Source organism: Suncus etruscus, chromosome 12 (assembly GCF_024139225.1).
Source record: "Suncus etruscus isolate mSunEtr1 chromosome 12, mSunEtr1.pri.cur, whole genome shotgun sequence".
Taxonomy (NCBI): domain Eukaryota; kingdom Metazoa; phylum Chordata; class Mammalia; order Eulipotyphla; family Soricidae; genus Suncus; species Suncus etruscus.
In genome coordinates this window covers 29,702,349-29,717,395 of record NC_064859.1, presented here as the reverse complement: position 1 = coordinate 29,717,395, position 15,047 = coordinate 29,702,349, and the positions used below count along the sequence as shown (strand labels likewise).

Below are 15,047 nucleotides of genomic sequence, written 5' to 3'. Positions count from 1 at the left end.
AACAGAAACACTTCAAAGTCTATCACACTCCAAAAAGTAGCTGTAACCTAGTATTCCTGATTTTCCTGTGCTCAAGATTAGGGGATGACCAGCACTGGAAACAAGGTATAAGGAGGCCATTTAAGAGACCTGAAACAAAGCAATGTAATTGGGGAAGGATAGGACTAATGACAATGGAAAGACAAAGATCTCATTACCAGATGAACAAAATAAGGCAGGTTTAAAAACAATCTTTAAATAAATAGCTTACACACACAAAAAAAAATGTATCATGAAAATATAATAAAAAACAACCTTTAAGTGAGGTTTCAACATTTATCAAAGGACCACAGGGACAATAAAAAAGAAAACAGACCAAATTTGAAAAATCATTATTTTAGTACAGAAAAGTTGCCTTACACTTTTTTTAAATCCTTTTTGCTTTTTTTTTTTGGGGGGGGGGGCACGCTTGGCAATAATCAGGGATTTGGCTCTGGGCTCAGGGATCACTCCTGGTGAGTTCAGAGTCTACTCCTGAAGAGCACTCAGGAAATCACTTCTTGTGGACTCAGGGGATGCCAGGGAGTGAGCCTGGGTCAGCATAATTGCAAGGCACATTCCCTATGCTCTGTACTATGGCACTGGTCCGGTAAATCTAACACTTTAAAAGCTGCTTCAAGGGGCCGGCGTGGTGGCTCTAGAGGTAAGGTGCCTGCCTTTCCTGCTCTAGCCTGGGACAGACCACAGTTCGATCCCCCGGTGTCCCATATGGTCCCCCAAGCCAGAAGCGACTTCGGAGCGCATAGCCAGGAGTAACCCCTGAGCATCACCGGGTGTGGCCCAAAAACAAAAACAAAAAAAAGCTACTTCAACTATTCTAATTACTTTAATAAGTACTAAATGTAAATAAAAATCTATTCTTTCACTTATACTTGCAAATAAACATAGAAAGGTTTTAAAATATTAGACTACCTTTTGTACAGGAAGTACAATTGCTATCACTCACTCAAGATACCAGTTGAAAACAAACTGATCAAGATTACCTGAAAATGAGCTATTACAACTACGCTGTTTTCTTCAATTTACTAACATCCTGGCCTGACTCCCTTTGCACATAGAATGTATGTCAAGCTGTATAGCAATTACACTAAAAATGCATTTGGCACCACAAGGCATGGTACACCAGTGCAAAACATTCCTTTCTACTTCAGAGGCTAAGAAAACCCAGGAAACACTTTATAAAAGTTGGGGTTGACAATATTGCTCCTAGGAATATACCTTAAGTACCCCCCCCAAAATAAAACAATGCAGAAAAGGCATCTGCAATCCTACATTCATTGCAGCATTATTCACAATAGACAGAATCTGGAAGCAACCCCAATATCCTAGAACAGATAAGTTGCTAAAGAAACTGTAGTATATCTATACAATGAAATACAATGAAGCTGTTAGGAAAAATGAAGACATGAAATTTTCTTATACATGGATTGATATGGAGAATATTATGCTGAATGAAATGAGTCAGGATAGACACTGAATAATCAGACCGCTTGTGGGATATATATGTAAATATTTATATATATATATATTTTTTTTTTCAAAGAGAGGGGGAGTGTAGTTAGAGCAGAGAAGGGACCACCATGACAAGGATAGTTGAAATAATCACTCTGGACAAGAATAGGGTGCTGAAAGAAAGTAAAGTGATAGGAATGATATGCCTTTGGTAACCATACTGTAAATCAGTGTTTACAAGGGAATGAAGAGAAAAAGGAGAGAGAGAGAGAGAGAGAGAGAGAGAGAGAGAGAGAGAGAGAGAGAGAGAGAGAGAGAGAAAGAAAAATGACTGCTACAAAGGCAGGTAGTGGGGAGGACAGGGGGATGGGAGGAAGCAAACTTGGAATTTGGTGGCAGCAAATGAGTACTAATGGAGGGATAGGTGTTAGGCATTGTATAATTGAAATTCAATCATGAACAACTTTATAACTGTATTTCACCATGATTCAAAAAAAGACTTTAATGGAGTTGAAAGAGTTATTCCTGAGCATAGAGTCAGGAGTAAGCCCTGACCACAGCTGGATGTAGCCCGAAAAATGGGAGATGGAAAGGGTAGTACAGGTACTAGCATGTATGCAACCGAATTCAGTATTATCCCAAGCACCACATGTTCCCCAGAGCACAGAGAAGGCTCTGAGCACTTCTCTGGTACCCTACCGTACCCTACCAAAATCAAGGTTCTAGCTGTAAATATTAATTTTAAAGATTATTTATAAGAATACTGCAGAAGTTTATTAATGTAACTAAGTCCTTTTTCTTGGCCACACCCAGTGATGCTCAGGGGTCACTCCTGGCTCTGCGCTCAGAAATGGGTCCTCTATTGAGGGACCATATGGGATGCCGGGGGATCAAACCCTGGTCTGTCGTAGGATAGCATTGGCAAGGCCTTACTGCTCCGCCCCCGCTTTTTTAAAGCAATTTACTTGAGAAAATAAGCCAAAACAAACAACACACACCCAAACTTCCTGCCTCTATTATCATCTTGTTCAGTTGCTGAGGATTTTACTGTGAGATTGTGTATCTGTGTTCAGTCCGGCAATACAGAAACTATGCCAATATTGGAATTCATCAGCACAGCTGTCTCCAACTTCAAGTGTGAAGACACCATCAGAACCCTGCAGCTCCTGAAAATTGTTAATATTGTGATTTCTGCAGAGATTCTTCCACTACAAAAGAAACACAGGTCCAGACTTACTGCACTCAGGATCTTCTAGTTCCTGGCACCAACAAGACACTAAAATAACATTGATCTTGAATCGTCCACCACACATCACCACCAAAAAAAGACTTCTATACCCAATTTCCACAATGCAGGGCCAAGGATTTCATGTAAAAACAAATTTTCTTACCAGAAAATAAAAGTGGGGAGATACGGACTGGGTACTCCTAATGGCAAAGAGTAAATCCTGAGCATGGCAAGGTATGGTCCAAAAAACTAAACTAAAATAAAAAGACAAAAACTAACTTTAAAAAAAGGAGACTTTAGGGGCTGGAAAGATAGCATAGAGGCAGGGCGGCGTTTGGCTTTGCATACAGAAGGACAGAGGTTCAAATAGTCCCCCGAACCTGCCAGGAGCGATTTCTGAACATAGGGCCAGGAGTAACCCCTGAGCGCTGCCAGGTTGAGACCCGCCCTCCCAAAGAACAGGAGACTTTCAAAAGAAAAAAATATTTTTGAGACCATTGTGAATTACAAATCCTTTTCATGGTTGGACTTCAAGCATAGTGACAGTGAATTAGGGCCATTCCCACCACCAATGTTCACTTCCCTGGGAACCAAAGTTCCCAGAATGCATATCTCATACCTCCACTCTTAGCCCACTGGCCTCCATATTAAGTTTAGATTGTTATAGTTTTGGTTTCTGAATCCTATTGTCATTGTCTTTGGCTTGGGTATTTAGCTCTGACCTTAAAAAGGAGACTCTATACATACCCTAAACAAACCAAATACAGCAATTGTAATTATTTTATCAGTCTGCTGGAGCAAAATAACTTTTTTAAATAATGAAATCCATTTTTATTCACTAGACGTTAATTAGCCAACCACAATGTGTTCATGGATATAGAGCCAATGATTAGAAAACTAGGCAGTTAAGAAGTAATCCAAAAAGCTGAGATTCGGGGGCAAAAGCTAGTAGCACAAAGGCATAACTATGTGATGATCACTGTTACTGCCACACACACACAAAAAAAATTGCTATGAAGATTTACCAATTTGGACCTGCAGAGTGAAATGGGCAAAGAGGAGGACTTCATGTTGAATTCTTCATGTTCAAGAGTAAACAGATTGTTGAGGCAGACAACTCTGGTATTCATACTCACTTTTTCTACATTTTACTGGTAAAGGAACAGGCACAATGGAGCATCAGCTCCAGTTAGGGAGGAGATAGCATTTGTTAATATTCCTGTATAAAAACACCCAGCAGATGGAGGTTAGTCCAGGCCCACAATTTAACAAGCTGTTCTATCTTTGCAGTAAGCGCTTTAAACAATGAATTTATGCAATGGCAACAACTTATGAAATGACAATTACTTTACATAATGGCAATTTCCTGGCTTATAAGCTTCTTAAAGTCTTTCCAAGAATTTTTGTTTTGCCTCACTTTCAAATTTTCTGATGGATAGACCAAGTTTCCAATACTGCCTAGTCAATTCTATGGTTTTTAACATTTAATAAGTCCACTCATGTAATGTAGGAAACACATTCCCTTTAAAAGGCAAATACAAAGGCAACAGATCAATAGCTGTTGATTTCATTTCCACAACCGTTCTTTTAGTGAATGTAAGGCTAATATTCGATCTACCATGTAAGCAACTTTATTCATCTTATTATAATCCTAAAATGCATCACAGAATTCTCAAACCAAGTTAAGCTAAACTGAGTCCATCACAGGTAGAATGAGTAAAGTGGAAAATTGGTGGCAACAGATTGTCACCAATTTGAAATTAAATACCACATAACTGATTATGTGATTTCAGAAGTCAAGAGGGTAGGGCTCTCTTCTCGGACAGTACCTCCCAGTGGTTATGAACGGTCCTCCCAGGGATGTTAGAGATGTTAACAGCAATAAACGTAGTAGGCTTGCAAGTGTGAGGCTGTGGGTGAGGTTCTGGGTTTGATCCTTGGAACTGCAATAACAGAGAATCTCTGCCTCCCTGACAAATATCTCTCCCTTCCTGCTACATAAAAATATTCACTTGTACCTCCTTCAATTACTAAAGGTAGAACCTTGGTAATAGTACTTGATTTCTGTCTCTAAGGCAAACAATCTATAAAAAGGGTTCAAAACACCCCTTATGGGCTAGAGCAATACCACTGTGGGCAGGACATTTGCTTTGTAAGCAGGCTAACCGGGTTCAAACCCCAGCATCCCAAAAGGTCGCCTGAACCTGCCAGAGTAATCCTTGAGCACAACTGGGTGTGGCCCAAAACAAACAAACAAACACCCCTTACTTCATCTGACTGTTGAAAAGACTGTTGGGTCAGAGCTGAAGGAAGAGTATGGAGGTTGAGGTTCTTGCCTTGCTTGCAGCTGACCTAGTTTAATCCTGGCATTACATAGAAGTCACGAGAACAGAGCTACGAGTAGGCACTCAGCACTGCAGGGTATAGTCCAAGAATCCCTTCTCACACAACCTCCAGTCCCAGGGATAAGTGGATCAAGGATGTGGCTCGGAGTAAAGCTCTAGCACTACATGTGTAAGGTCTTGGATTGGATCCCTGGCACTTTAGTTCCATGGGGCAACACTTCTTTCACAGGATTATTTGAAATTTCACAAGCTAAACCTGTGGGAAATCAAATTCAGTGCTGTGCAAAGAGCCAAACTCAATACCTACTTTATACTTAGTGCTGTACATCGACTTTATATCTACTAACTCACCCAATTCTCCTGACAACTCACAAAACTGATGCTTTTACTTACATTTTATCTTTTGTTCATTCAGAAAAATATCAAGGTGATATAGATTTAAAAGAAACTTAGATCTATATAAAGCAAGCAAATAGCTAAATCTCTAGACTTTAGCATGTTAGAAGTGCATTTAAGGAAAGAGTGGAGCCTAGAGCCATAGCATAGTGGATACGGTTTGCCTCGTACATGGTCACCGACATGAGTTCAATCCCCTGGCATCCATATTGTCCCCCTAGCATAGCCATAAATAGTTTGAGTGTGGAGTCTGGGGTAATCCCTGAACGCCACCAGGTGCAGCCTCAAAACAAAAACAAAATAAAGGGGACCCAATTGGTCTCTAGCTGAAATAACCACTTATTCCAGCAGTGTTCCAACAATAGAGAATGAGTGCTAGACACATTCATCATTTTCAATACTGTGAAGATAGTATTGGGTGTCATGGAAAAGTATTTTGGGACATTGGCAGGCTATTGGGGCCACACCTTGATGTATTTAGGACTTATTCTGTGCTCATGTGCTCAGGATTCATTCCTGGCAGGGCTTGGGAACCATGAGATTAGGAGGTGCCATGTATTAAAAACTGGGGTTGGCACATACAAGGAAAGCATCTTGCCTTCTATGCTCAGGGATAACTCCTGGAGGGGCTCAAGAAAACACATTTGGTGCCAGAGATAGGACTTGGTGGGCAATGGGCAAGGCAAGCATCCTATCCACTGTACTATCACTTCAGTCACTTTGGTTACAAAGTAAGCTAAAATATACTTAAATACAACGATTTTTTTCCTTTTGCTTGTTTTTGAGTCACAACCAGTGGCGCTCAGGGGTTACTCCTGGTTCTGTGCTCAGAAACCGCTCCTGGCAGTGCTTGGGGGATCATATGGGATGCCAGGATTCGAACCACCGTCCATTATGGAGTGGCTAGGTGCAAGGCAAACGCCCTACTGCTATCTCTAGGGTCCCTAGATACCAAGATTTTGATATCTGTCATTTCACTCAGATAGTTTGGCAAAATATATGTAAGCCCTTTAAAAAAAAAATAGAACAGAACCTTTCAAGATTAGAACAAAGGAAAGGCCAAAACTGCAATTCAATTTCAACAAGATGAGTTATGTTGCAGATTTTGAGGGGAAAAGAACCCCAGAATGTCAGCCTAACACCTAAGGTCCAGCTTGCTTGAGAAGAATTTCTTGAGTCTGCACATTTTCAAATGATTCATAACTACTATCAAGTGCCGTTAAGATAAATATGTACAATTTAAATTTTTCTTTAATTCCTACCTACCAAACACTACTTTCAGTATCTTATTGATGTTTATTTTTTAATGTTAAAATTTGTGTTATAAATATTAATAATATTTCTATGTAGAATGGAATTAAGGGACACTATATATTTTCTACAAGGAAACTAGTTTTTAGGAGCAGCAGTAAAAAGATCAGAAAAGTTTTCAGGAATAATCAGGTCTTTGCATTACAGAGGATTTAAAAAAAATGAGAAGGCAAAACTATTATTATTTGTTTTTTTGAGGGTGTTACTTCCAGTGGTACTCAGGAATATTGCTCAGGGGTCACTCTTGGTGGTACTAGGGACCATTTGGAGCCAGGGGGTACTTAAGGCCTCCAGAGTACATGCATGTACATACTATATAGTACATTCCTAAAATATTATTTTTCAATTAAGTACAATTTCACTAGTTTCAGGTTTTCATTTGATACTATGCCTAGCATATTTAAATATCTGTATTTTAATATAAATTTTAAATATTTGCAGGTTACCAAGAAAAACCTATTTCTTGATAAAGTCACCCATAAGTAATACCCAAGCTACTTTCAAAAGATATCTAAAGGACCAAAAACAAAAATCCTCAGAAGAGAAAACAGAAAAACAAAACTGATATAAAAGAGAGGTATATACAAATCTAGAAGAAAAAAAAACTAGGCTAATGTGACTACTGTTATCAAGGAGTAATTTTAACTCTGAGCTTCCAGACAGCACTGGCAAATAAATAAATAAATAAAATTAAAAAAAAATAATTAAAAAGCAATCACTCGGAGAGAGAAACCATCTTCCTGGCACACACAATTAAGAGGCATTTTTCATATGGGTCATTACATAAGAAAATGGAGCAAAATAATGGACAGTGTCCACAAATAGCCGTTAACTGCCCTATGCAGCTCTTTTCTTTCAGACCATTCATGTATCCTGCCAAGGTGATTACATTAACTTGAACCCCAGAAGCCCATTTCTACAGTTGGGCCAAGGCCCCACAGCTTTCTGACACAGAATCTGCCCTCAAATATTCATTGTCTCATCTGGGCTTCCGGCTGCAGAAGTCAGCACACCACACTGAGGTGGCTCTGAGGGCTTAGAAAAGTGTTTATTATTTGCTGGTCTTCCTTTTGCTTTGGATGCAGGATGGGCTAGAATGCACAGCTGGCATGCTGCAGTAGGAAGAGAGGCCAGGCCCAGCTAGTAGTCTTTAGGTACAGAGCCAGCCATTCTAGAATGGTGAAGCTAAGAGTATGGTAATCGTCCTTCACCATTACTACAGCCACTTCCTTCCTATGTTCAGGTACTATGAAAACCCACCAAAAGACCAGTGTACTGAAACCCAGAAAGAGGCAAGGCTCTGAGCATATTCCTTCTCCCCATATTTTAGCCTTAAAAGCAACCACTTTTTCCGTTTTAATACCTCAAGGCATGGCTTATGGAGGCAAAGCAAAATATCTAATAGAAAACCCAGCAGATATGGTGGCACCCCCATTTCATGAATGCCAGCAGGATCCTAGTCTACAGCCTTGGGAAGACCAGCAGGGATTTCTGTAATGAGGCCCCCTGAAGAGTCACAGGAAGAAATTCCCTTTCCCTAAACAATAACCTTCCCAACCCTCTCCCCCTCAATCTTCCTCCTGGCCCCCAGCAACCGCAGATGCCCAAGGATAAAGGGGCATTTTTTGAAAAGTGAACAGGTCCTTCGAGTAGGGTACACAGCACAAGTCACCAGGTGCAAAAGCAAACCTTCCCAGTCTCCTGGCCCTGAGTCATTTCCCCTTAGCTCACTGAGCCTCAAAGCTCCCCAGAGCAAAAGAGAAAAAGACTTGGGGTGGGGGGGGCTCTGGGTTTACTCGCCCGAGGGCCCCCACACCCTTGCAGACCCGAGAGGAGCCACCTTGCAGACACTGCCCACCGACTCCTCTCGCCCAGGCCGGCGCCACAGCAGACCTGGGTTAGTGGCAGCTTGAATGAAAGAAGCCCAGACAGGCTCCGGATTTATGAATGTGCAGGGGAGGAGGGAAGGGATATCATGTGACAATAAAGGAGAGTGTCTTATTCACAAAATAAAAAAAAAAGGAAAAAGAAAGTGCTTGGTGGCTGGTGGTGAAGACAGACGGTCTCTAAAGCAAAGAGGTGGCGGGGAGGCCACGATGGTGCACTGTGCATGGACACTCGGACCCGTGGCCAGCCCGACAACCTCAGAAACCCAGTCTCCGTGAACACCCGCGGATTTTGGTAGCGCCTCGGGCCAGGGGTGGGAAAATGCCAAACCGGATCTGGCTACCCAAGAGGTAGGAGGGAGGGAGCAAGCAAGAAGTACCTTAGCCCGGGGCTGGCAGAAGGCAGCGGTTCCAAGGGAGTGAGCAGGGGGAGTCGACTCCAGAGCCCCCCAGGCGCAGCGCCTGCAGCATTGTCCCCCCCCCATGGGCCTGTGCACGCTTGTGCACACAAGCATGTGTGTGTACAACACACACATACACACACAGGGCCTGGCACGCGCTCCCGCCCCCGTTGCACCGGCCCCGGAGCCACCCCCAAGTCTCCAGCGGGCCCCCGGCTCAACTAGGAGTCCGTCCCGGGCCCACAGGCGCGTGCAAACACACACACTCTAAGGCGGCCGCTCGGAACCCAACACCCACCACCCACCACCCCACGCGGGGACCCCGGGCCAGTCGCAGACCCCAAAGCCGCCGGCAGCAATGCCCAGTCGGCTCCCAGCTCGGCCGAGTGTTTTTTTTTTATGAATGAAAATGCGGTATGCAAATGAGGGCGATTCAAGAAAAAACGAAATGGCGGAGCAGCCCGGGCCCTAGTGGGCTCCGAAAGACAGACGGACGGACGGACGGACGGACAGACAGATCTGCCAGAAGAGGACCCCGCAGCCTTGCGGGGGTGGGTTGGGATTTGAGAGTTTCTCCCCCCCCCCCCAAAAAAAAGGAAAGAGCGACAGCCCCAGACCTCCCCGAGGTCACCCGCGCGCCCTTGGCGGCCCCCCATATCCCCAGCGGCGGGCAGTGCGGGGTGCAAGGCGCCGCACCCCCTCATCCAAGCCGACCCCGCACCCTTATTAATTATTATTATTATTATTATTTTTACTCCCCTTTCCTGGGTTTGCAAATCTCCCGTTCCGACCCCCGCCTGCCCAGCACGAGCTCCATTAGCAGCACCCCCAACCAACCAGCTCGGTGCACCCCAAGCGCGTCCCTCACTTCGGGGACCCCCAACCCCCAATCGCAGCCCCCCGCGGCCGTCTGCAACTTACTCGTCCGGGTGTGTTTCTTCGGTCATTTTCCTGCTCACCTAGACCGAGCCTGTCCCGCGGCGGGCAGCTCCGCTCGCTGCATCTTCCTTCATTCCCCCCCCCTCGCGGCGCCCCCCGGCTGCTTCACATCTCGGGAGCAGATCGCCCGATTTGGTGCGGCTGGAAGGGTTTGGGGGGGGGGGGGGTCCGGCCGGAGAGGAAGGAGGGGGATTTGCAGGGGGGTTTGCAGGGGGGTTTGCAAGCGGTGCAGAGACTCTTAAGACACCGGCCGGGCTGGGCAGGAAAGGGAAGAGCAGGGAAGGGGTGCTCCGGGCTTTGGGGTGCGGACGCCCGCAGGGAGAGAGACAAGAGAGAGAGAGAGAGAGAAGCTGGGCCCGGGGCCGGGGGAGAAGGGAGAGGAGAGGAGGAGAAAAACAAGCGCGCGGCGAGGCGACGGGCCCGGCCGAGAGGAGGCGAGGACGGGGGGCTGGCCCGGGGTGGGGTGGCCCCCAAAGGGGGCCGGGCCAATCACGGTTCCGGGGAGCGCTCGGCGGCGGGGGGGAGGTGCCCAGGCCGAACCCCAGCTCCCTCCCGCGGTTTACTCCATATTGGATCCTCCCCGCCGCCTGCTGGAGGAGGAGGAGGAGGACGACTCGGAGAAGGAGGAGGAGGAGGAGGAGGAGGAGGAAGCGGGGCGGAAGCGATGACGTCTTCCCGGCGGCCAGAGGTGGTGGGGTGCAAAAAGCTTCCTACTTGCAACTGGAAAAACAAAAAATAAAAATAACAGAGATTGCAAGAAAGAAAAGCGGAAAGAAACTTTGTCCCGCTTGCAGAGCGAGCGAGCTGCAAGCTTTTGCAAGGGCTTCTTGGGCCTTTCCGCCGCCGGGCAGCCCGGTGCCACGGATCCGACTTGTTTTGCTCCGAGTCGGGCCGGCTCCGGATCCTCCTTTCGGAGGCGCTCCGGGTTTTAGGGAGCCCTAAAGGGGCCAAGGCGGTGGAGGCGGGAGCCGGGGACTCGCACACACACATCTGGCTCCTGTTTTGGGTTCCCTCCCTCCTTCCAAACCCCTGGATTTAAAAAAAAAAAGGGGGGGGGAGGCTAGTGGCAGGGGCGCCGGGGATGGGGATCCAAGGCAGAGCCCCAAAAGGATGTTGAGGCTCCAAGGACCCGCACTCTGCTTTGAGGGTGAGGGTGGAGGAGGCTGAGTGCCTTTGGCAAGATTCTGAATAATGGCTTTTTGATTTCACGTGAATTTTGTTAAAAATTAAAAAAGAGAAAAGAAACAAAAATAAAAGGCTGATCCAACCCAGCCCAGAAATGCATGCTTTTTTCTTTTTTTTGGAAGCCCTGTCGGGTTTGCTCTCCTTAAAAGATAACCCCAAATATAACTGTAAATTATTAGGTAAATCTGCTTGTGGGATTTGGCCCTTGCACCAAGCTCTTGATGGCCGTCCATAGTTACTTGAACCAGAGGTTGCCAGCTCTTGGTAAATTGAGCTGCGGAGACAAAAAGCTTTTTGAAATCCCTCTTCACACCCTTTGCTGTGGATTGAGTCCTCCAGCCTGAGTCTGGGACACTGCTTCCTTTCCAAAGCAGCTCTCTCTCTAGGCTATATAGGCCTGACTGGCTTCCTGGCCTTGCAGCCTGCACAAAGAGAGAACCGGCCTTGTTTGATGCTCTGCTAATGCTGCGTAACATTCTTTTACAGATGTTGTGAGGGTTTTCTTGGGTGGTGGAGGAACTGCATTTTTAGGTAGTAATACTTTCCACTATTTATATAGGTTCTGGGTATTTTCTTGTAGAATCCTGCTAGGGAGCAAGAGGTATGGACCCTCCTCTCTGCTCTCCAATGCAGTTGGCTCTTCCATCAGTCCTCCTGAGTGAGCCAAGAGACAACAGAGAGCCTAACAAATTAGCAAATACTGAACAAAGTAAGGGATTAAATACATGCTTCAACTATACTCTAAAAGGCATATGTATGCATTTGGACAGCCACAAATACTCCAAAGTAGGGTTTCCATTTGAGTCAAGGAGAAACCCGAGGTTTACCCTAGACTTTCTGCTTCTCACAATCTCTGTGGACCTACCTTTGCTACTGAATTCTGGTTTGTGTGGTGGTATGAAGGTTACTAGACCTATGTTTCAGTTTTCTCTTATCATCCCTGGAATTTAGAGCGATACTCAGCAATTCTTCAATTTCTATATAAAACATGGATTACAAACCCAAGCTTATTTTAGAGCTTCTGAGATGAGTGACAGTGACTTATAGATATAGATAGGTATAGTGACTTAGAAAATCTCATTGTTCTCTAATCCCCAGAAGGCAGTTCTCATCCTTGGTGATTGGTGCTTTTCTCCTAAAGGTGTTGAAAGAGATCTCACTCACTCAGTCATCCACAAACTCTAGGAATATTTGTACATTATACAGTCAAAATTATACAGTCAGTAGGGAGGGAGCTTGCCTTTCGCGCAGCCAACCTGGGCTCAATCTCTGGCATTCCATATATATGGTCCCCAAGTTCACCAAGAGGGTTCCCTGAGTGTAGAACCAAGAGTAAGCCCTGATCACCATGCGTGTGGCCAAAAAATTATGTAGCCAATGGACATATCCAGTTTCAGAGTATTCAAATGGCAAGATCGTGTGAGTTAATTACTAATCCCTGCAGGTAGACAAACTCTATGAGCCACTGAATAATGCCATTCATTTATTGCTCCCACCAATAGCAGTGATTAAGAGCAGCCTGAAAATATTCCAGGGATCAGAAGTCAGTCATCACTCCCAACTCTGAGGCCAAACTCCAGCAGTTCTGCCTCGGTAGTGTCAGGATAATACCTCCAAGGAGCTTCTGGGGAAATCAGGTAACTTGTCTGTGAAGGTGCTGTGATGCACATTGCAAATAGGAGGTGCATTTTGAGTGACTGGTTTCATGTTCTAAAGAGAGCCTTCCCATTTTCTTCTGCCTCTTCTCACCCCAGATAAGCCTTTTGATAGATATGGATTTAGCGGGTCTTCTCATAATTAGATTCAAAAGGCAACTTCTGCCACCCCATTGAATAAATGAAGAGTTGGGTGTGTTTATTGACCTAAATTCCAGGTCTACTGGGTTTGTTAGAATATAGGAATCTTGAATGGATGGTAGGCACCCAGATCATTCCTTCGCCCAACAACCTGGGAAGGAAGAGTCCAAGCGAAATGGTTCAGTCTCAGAATAAAGACCATCCGGCTTCCAGCTAAGCTGCAGCCCTGGCCACTGAGTCCGGGGCGCTCTCACCGTGGTCCTTTGCTCTGGCTGCGTGAAAAGCCAGGAGAGAGGACTGGAGCGACCCTCCAGGGCCTCTGGAGGGGCATGCTCAGTAGACAAGCAGGGCTAGGTTTGCTGGGAAGTGGACCTGGGCCTCCAGCGTCTTCTGGTCCACATCTGGGCCTGGAGTAGTGGACATTGGCCTTGTGCATCTCTATTCTCTTTCTATTCTCTCTGCTGGTGGTAGTGGTGGGGGCCTGTAGGATGAACTGTGGCTCTTCCTGGGGCGGAGCTTGGAGTTGGAGGTAATCCATAAAATCACTCACACACACACACACACACACAAACTCACTCACACACACATGGGGTTGTAGAGAATTCAAGAAATCACACACATACACGGGGTTGGAGGAAATCCAAGAAGTCTCTCTCTCTCTCTCTCTCTCTCTCTCTCTCTCTCTCTCTCTCTCTCTCTCACACACACACACACACACACACACACACTGGGGTTAAGAGAATCCAAGAAATCACACACACACAAATACTTGGGGTTGGAGGGAATCTATAACATAGCACACACAAACACACGGGATTGGAGGAAATCCAAAATATCACACACACACACACACACACACACACACACGGGGGAAAACAAGAAATAAAAAGAAAAAAACTTGGAGGGAAAACAAGAAATACACACAGGTTGGAGGTAATCCACGAAATCACACACACACGCACACACACACTTGGGGTTGGAAGAAATCCAATTACACACACACACACACACACACACACACACACACACACACTTGGGGTTGGAGAAATCCAAGAAAATTACACACACACACCACACACACACACACACACACACCACACACACACACACACACACACACACACACACGGACTGCCGTGTGCGCTCAGGTGCGCGTGCCGCCCGACTTGCCCAGATCCCTGGGCGGCTCCGGAGCGTCGGCTCCCGCCCCGCCAGGCGCCCGCCCGCCCGGCCGGCCTGTCCTCGGCTCACCTCCCTCCCGCCCTCCCTCCCTCCCCCAGCCCTTCGGCATTTCTCAATGACCGGCGCGCGGGGACACTTCCGACCGGGAGGAGCCGTGTCATTAGCGCTGGGTTATCAGTTCCTTCCGGCCTGCGGGCGCCCGGCCCCGCGCTCGGCCCGGCCCGCTCCGCCGCTGCCTTCCAAAGGTGGAAACCAGCAGCCGTGCATGCCGGTGCGTGCCTGGGAGGGACGCTGGGGGGCCCAGCAGACTGCCCCCAAGGCCGTCGGCAAGAATGGGAAAGCTGAGACACGGAGAAACGGGGCGCCCAGGAGGATGCCCACCCTGAGTGGACTGGGCGTCCAGGGCCGAGCATGAATGGCCGGAGCCCATTGCATAAGCTGCGCCGTATAAATAGCCGGCGGGCGGGCTGCTGACGCTCTCGCCAGGACCGTTATGTTTGCTGCCTTATCTTCAACCCTTCTCTCCTCCCACCCCCCCCCCCCCGCCATTCACTCTCAGGTCATTTTCCCTTTCCGCTGCAAAAGTGGGATTTGCAGAAGATTTTTAAAAGAGTGAGATTTTGGAAATAGCGGAGATTAACAGGCTCGGGTACTTGCTGCCCCTAAATTCATGAATGAAACGTCCAACCTCGCTGCGTTCTGGAGTGCTCCGCTTCAGGTAGGAGACAGAGAGAGAGTGACCCCAATGTCAGGAGACCCAATAACCAAACCTTAAGGGCAAAGGTTTGAGGCAGGAGAGAAAGCAGCTATGGGGCAAGGGCTGGGAAACATTTTGGATCCGAAAATGTCACCGCTTCGGGGCTGCCTCTGGAGTTTCAGTTTGCTGC

At 46.5% G+C, this 15,047-nt stretch overlaps 1 protein-coding gene across 1 annotated transcript in view; it reads right to left on the bottom strand.

Annotated features, from left to right (window-relative positions):
* Nucleotides 1-10,100, bottom strand: part of SPRED2 (sprouty related EVH1 domain containing 2) — a 131,302-nt gene extending 121,202 nt beyond the window's left edge. The window contains exon 1 of the mRNA XM_049784741.1: nucleotides 9,980-10,100. Coding sequence (XP_049640698.1) covers nucleotides 9,980-10,005 — 26 coding nt within the window. The 5' untranslated portion in view covers nucleotides 10,006-10,100. The remainder of the gene's footprint in view (nucleotides 1-9,979) is intronic.
* Nucleotides 10,101-15,047: the final 4,947 nt, after the last annotated feature.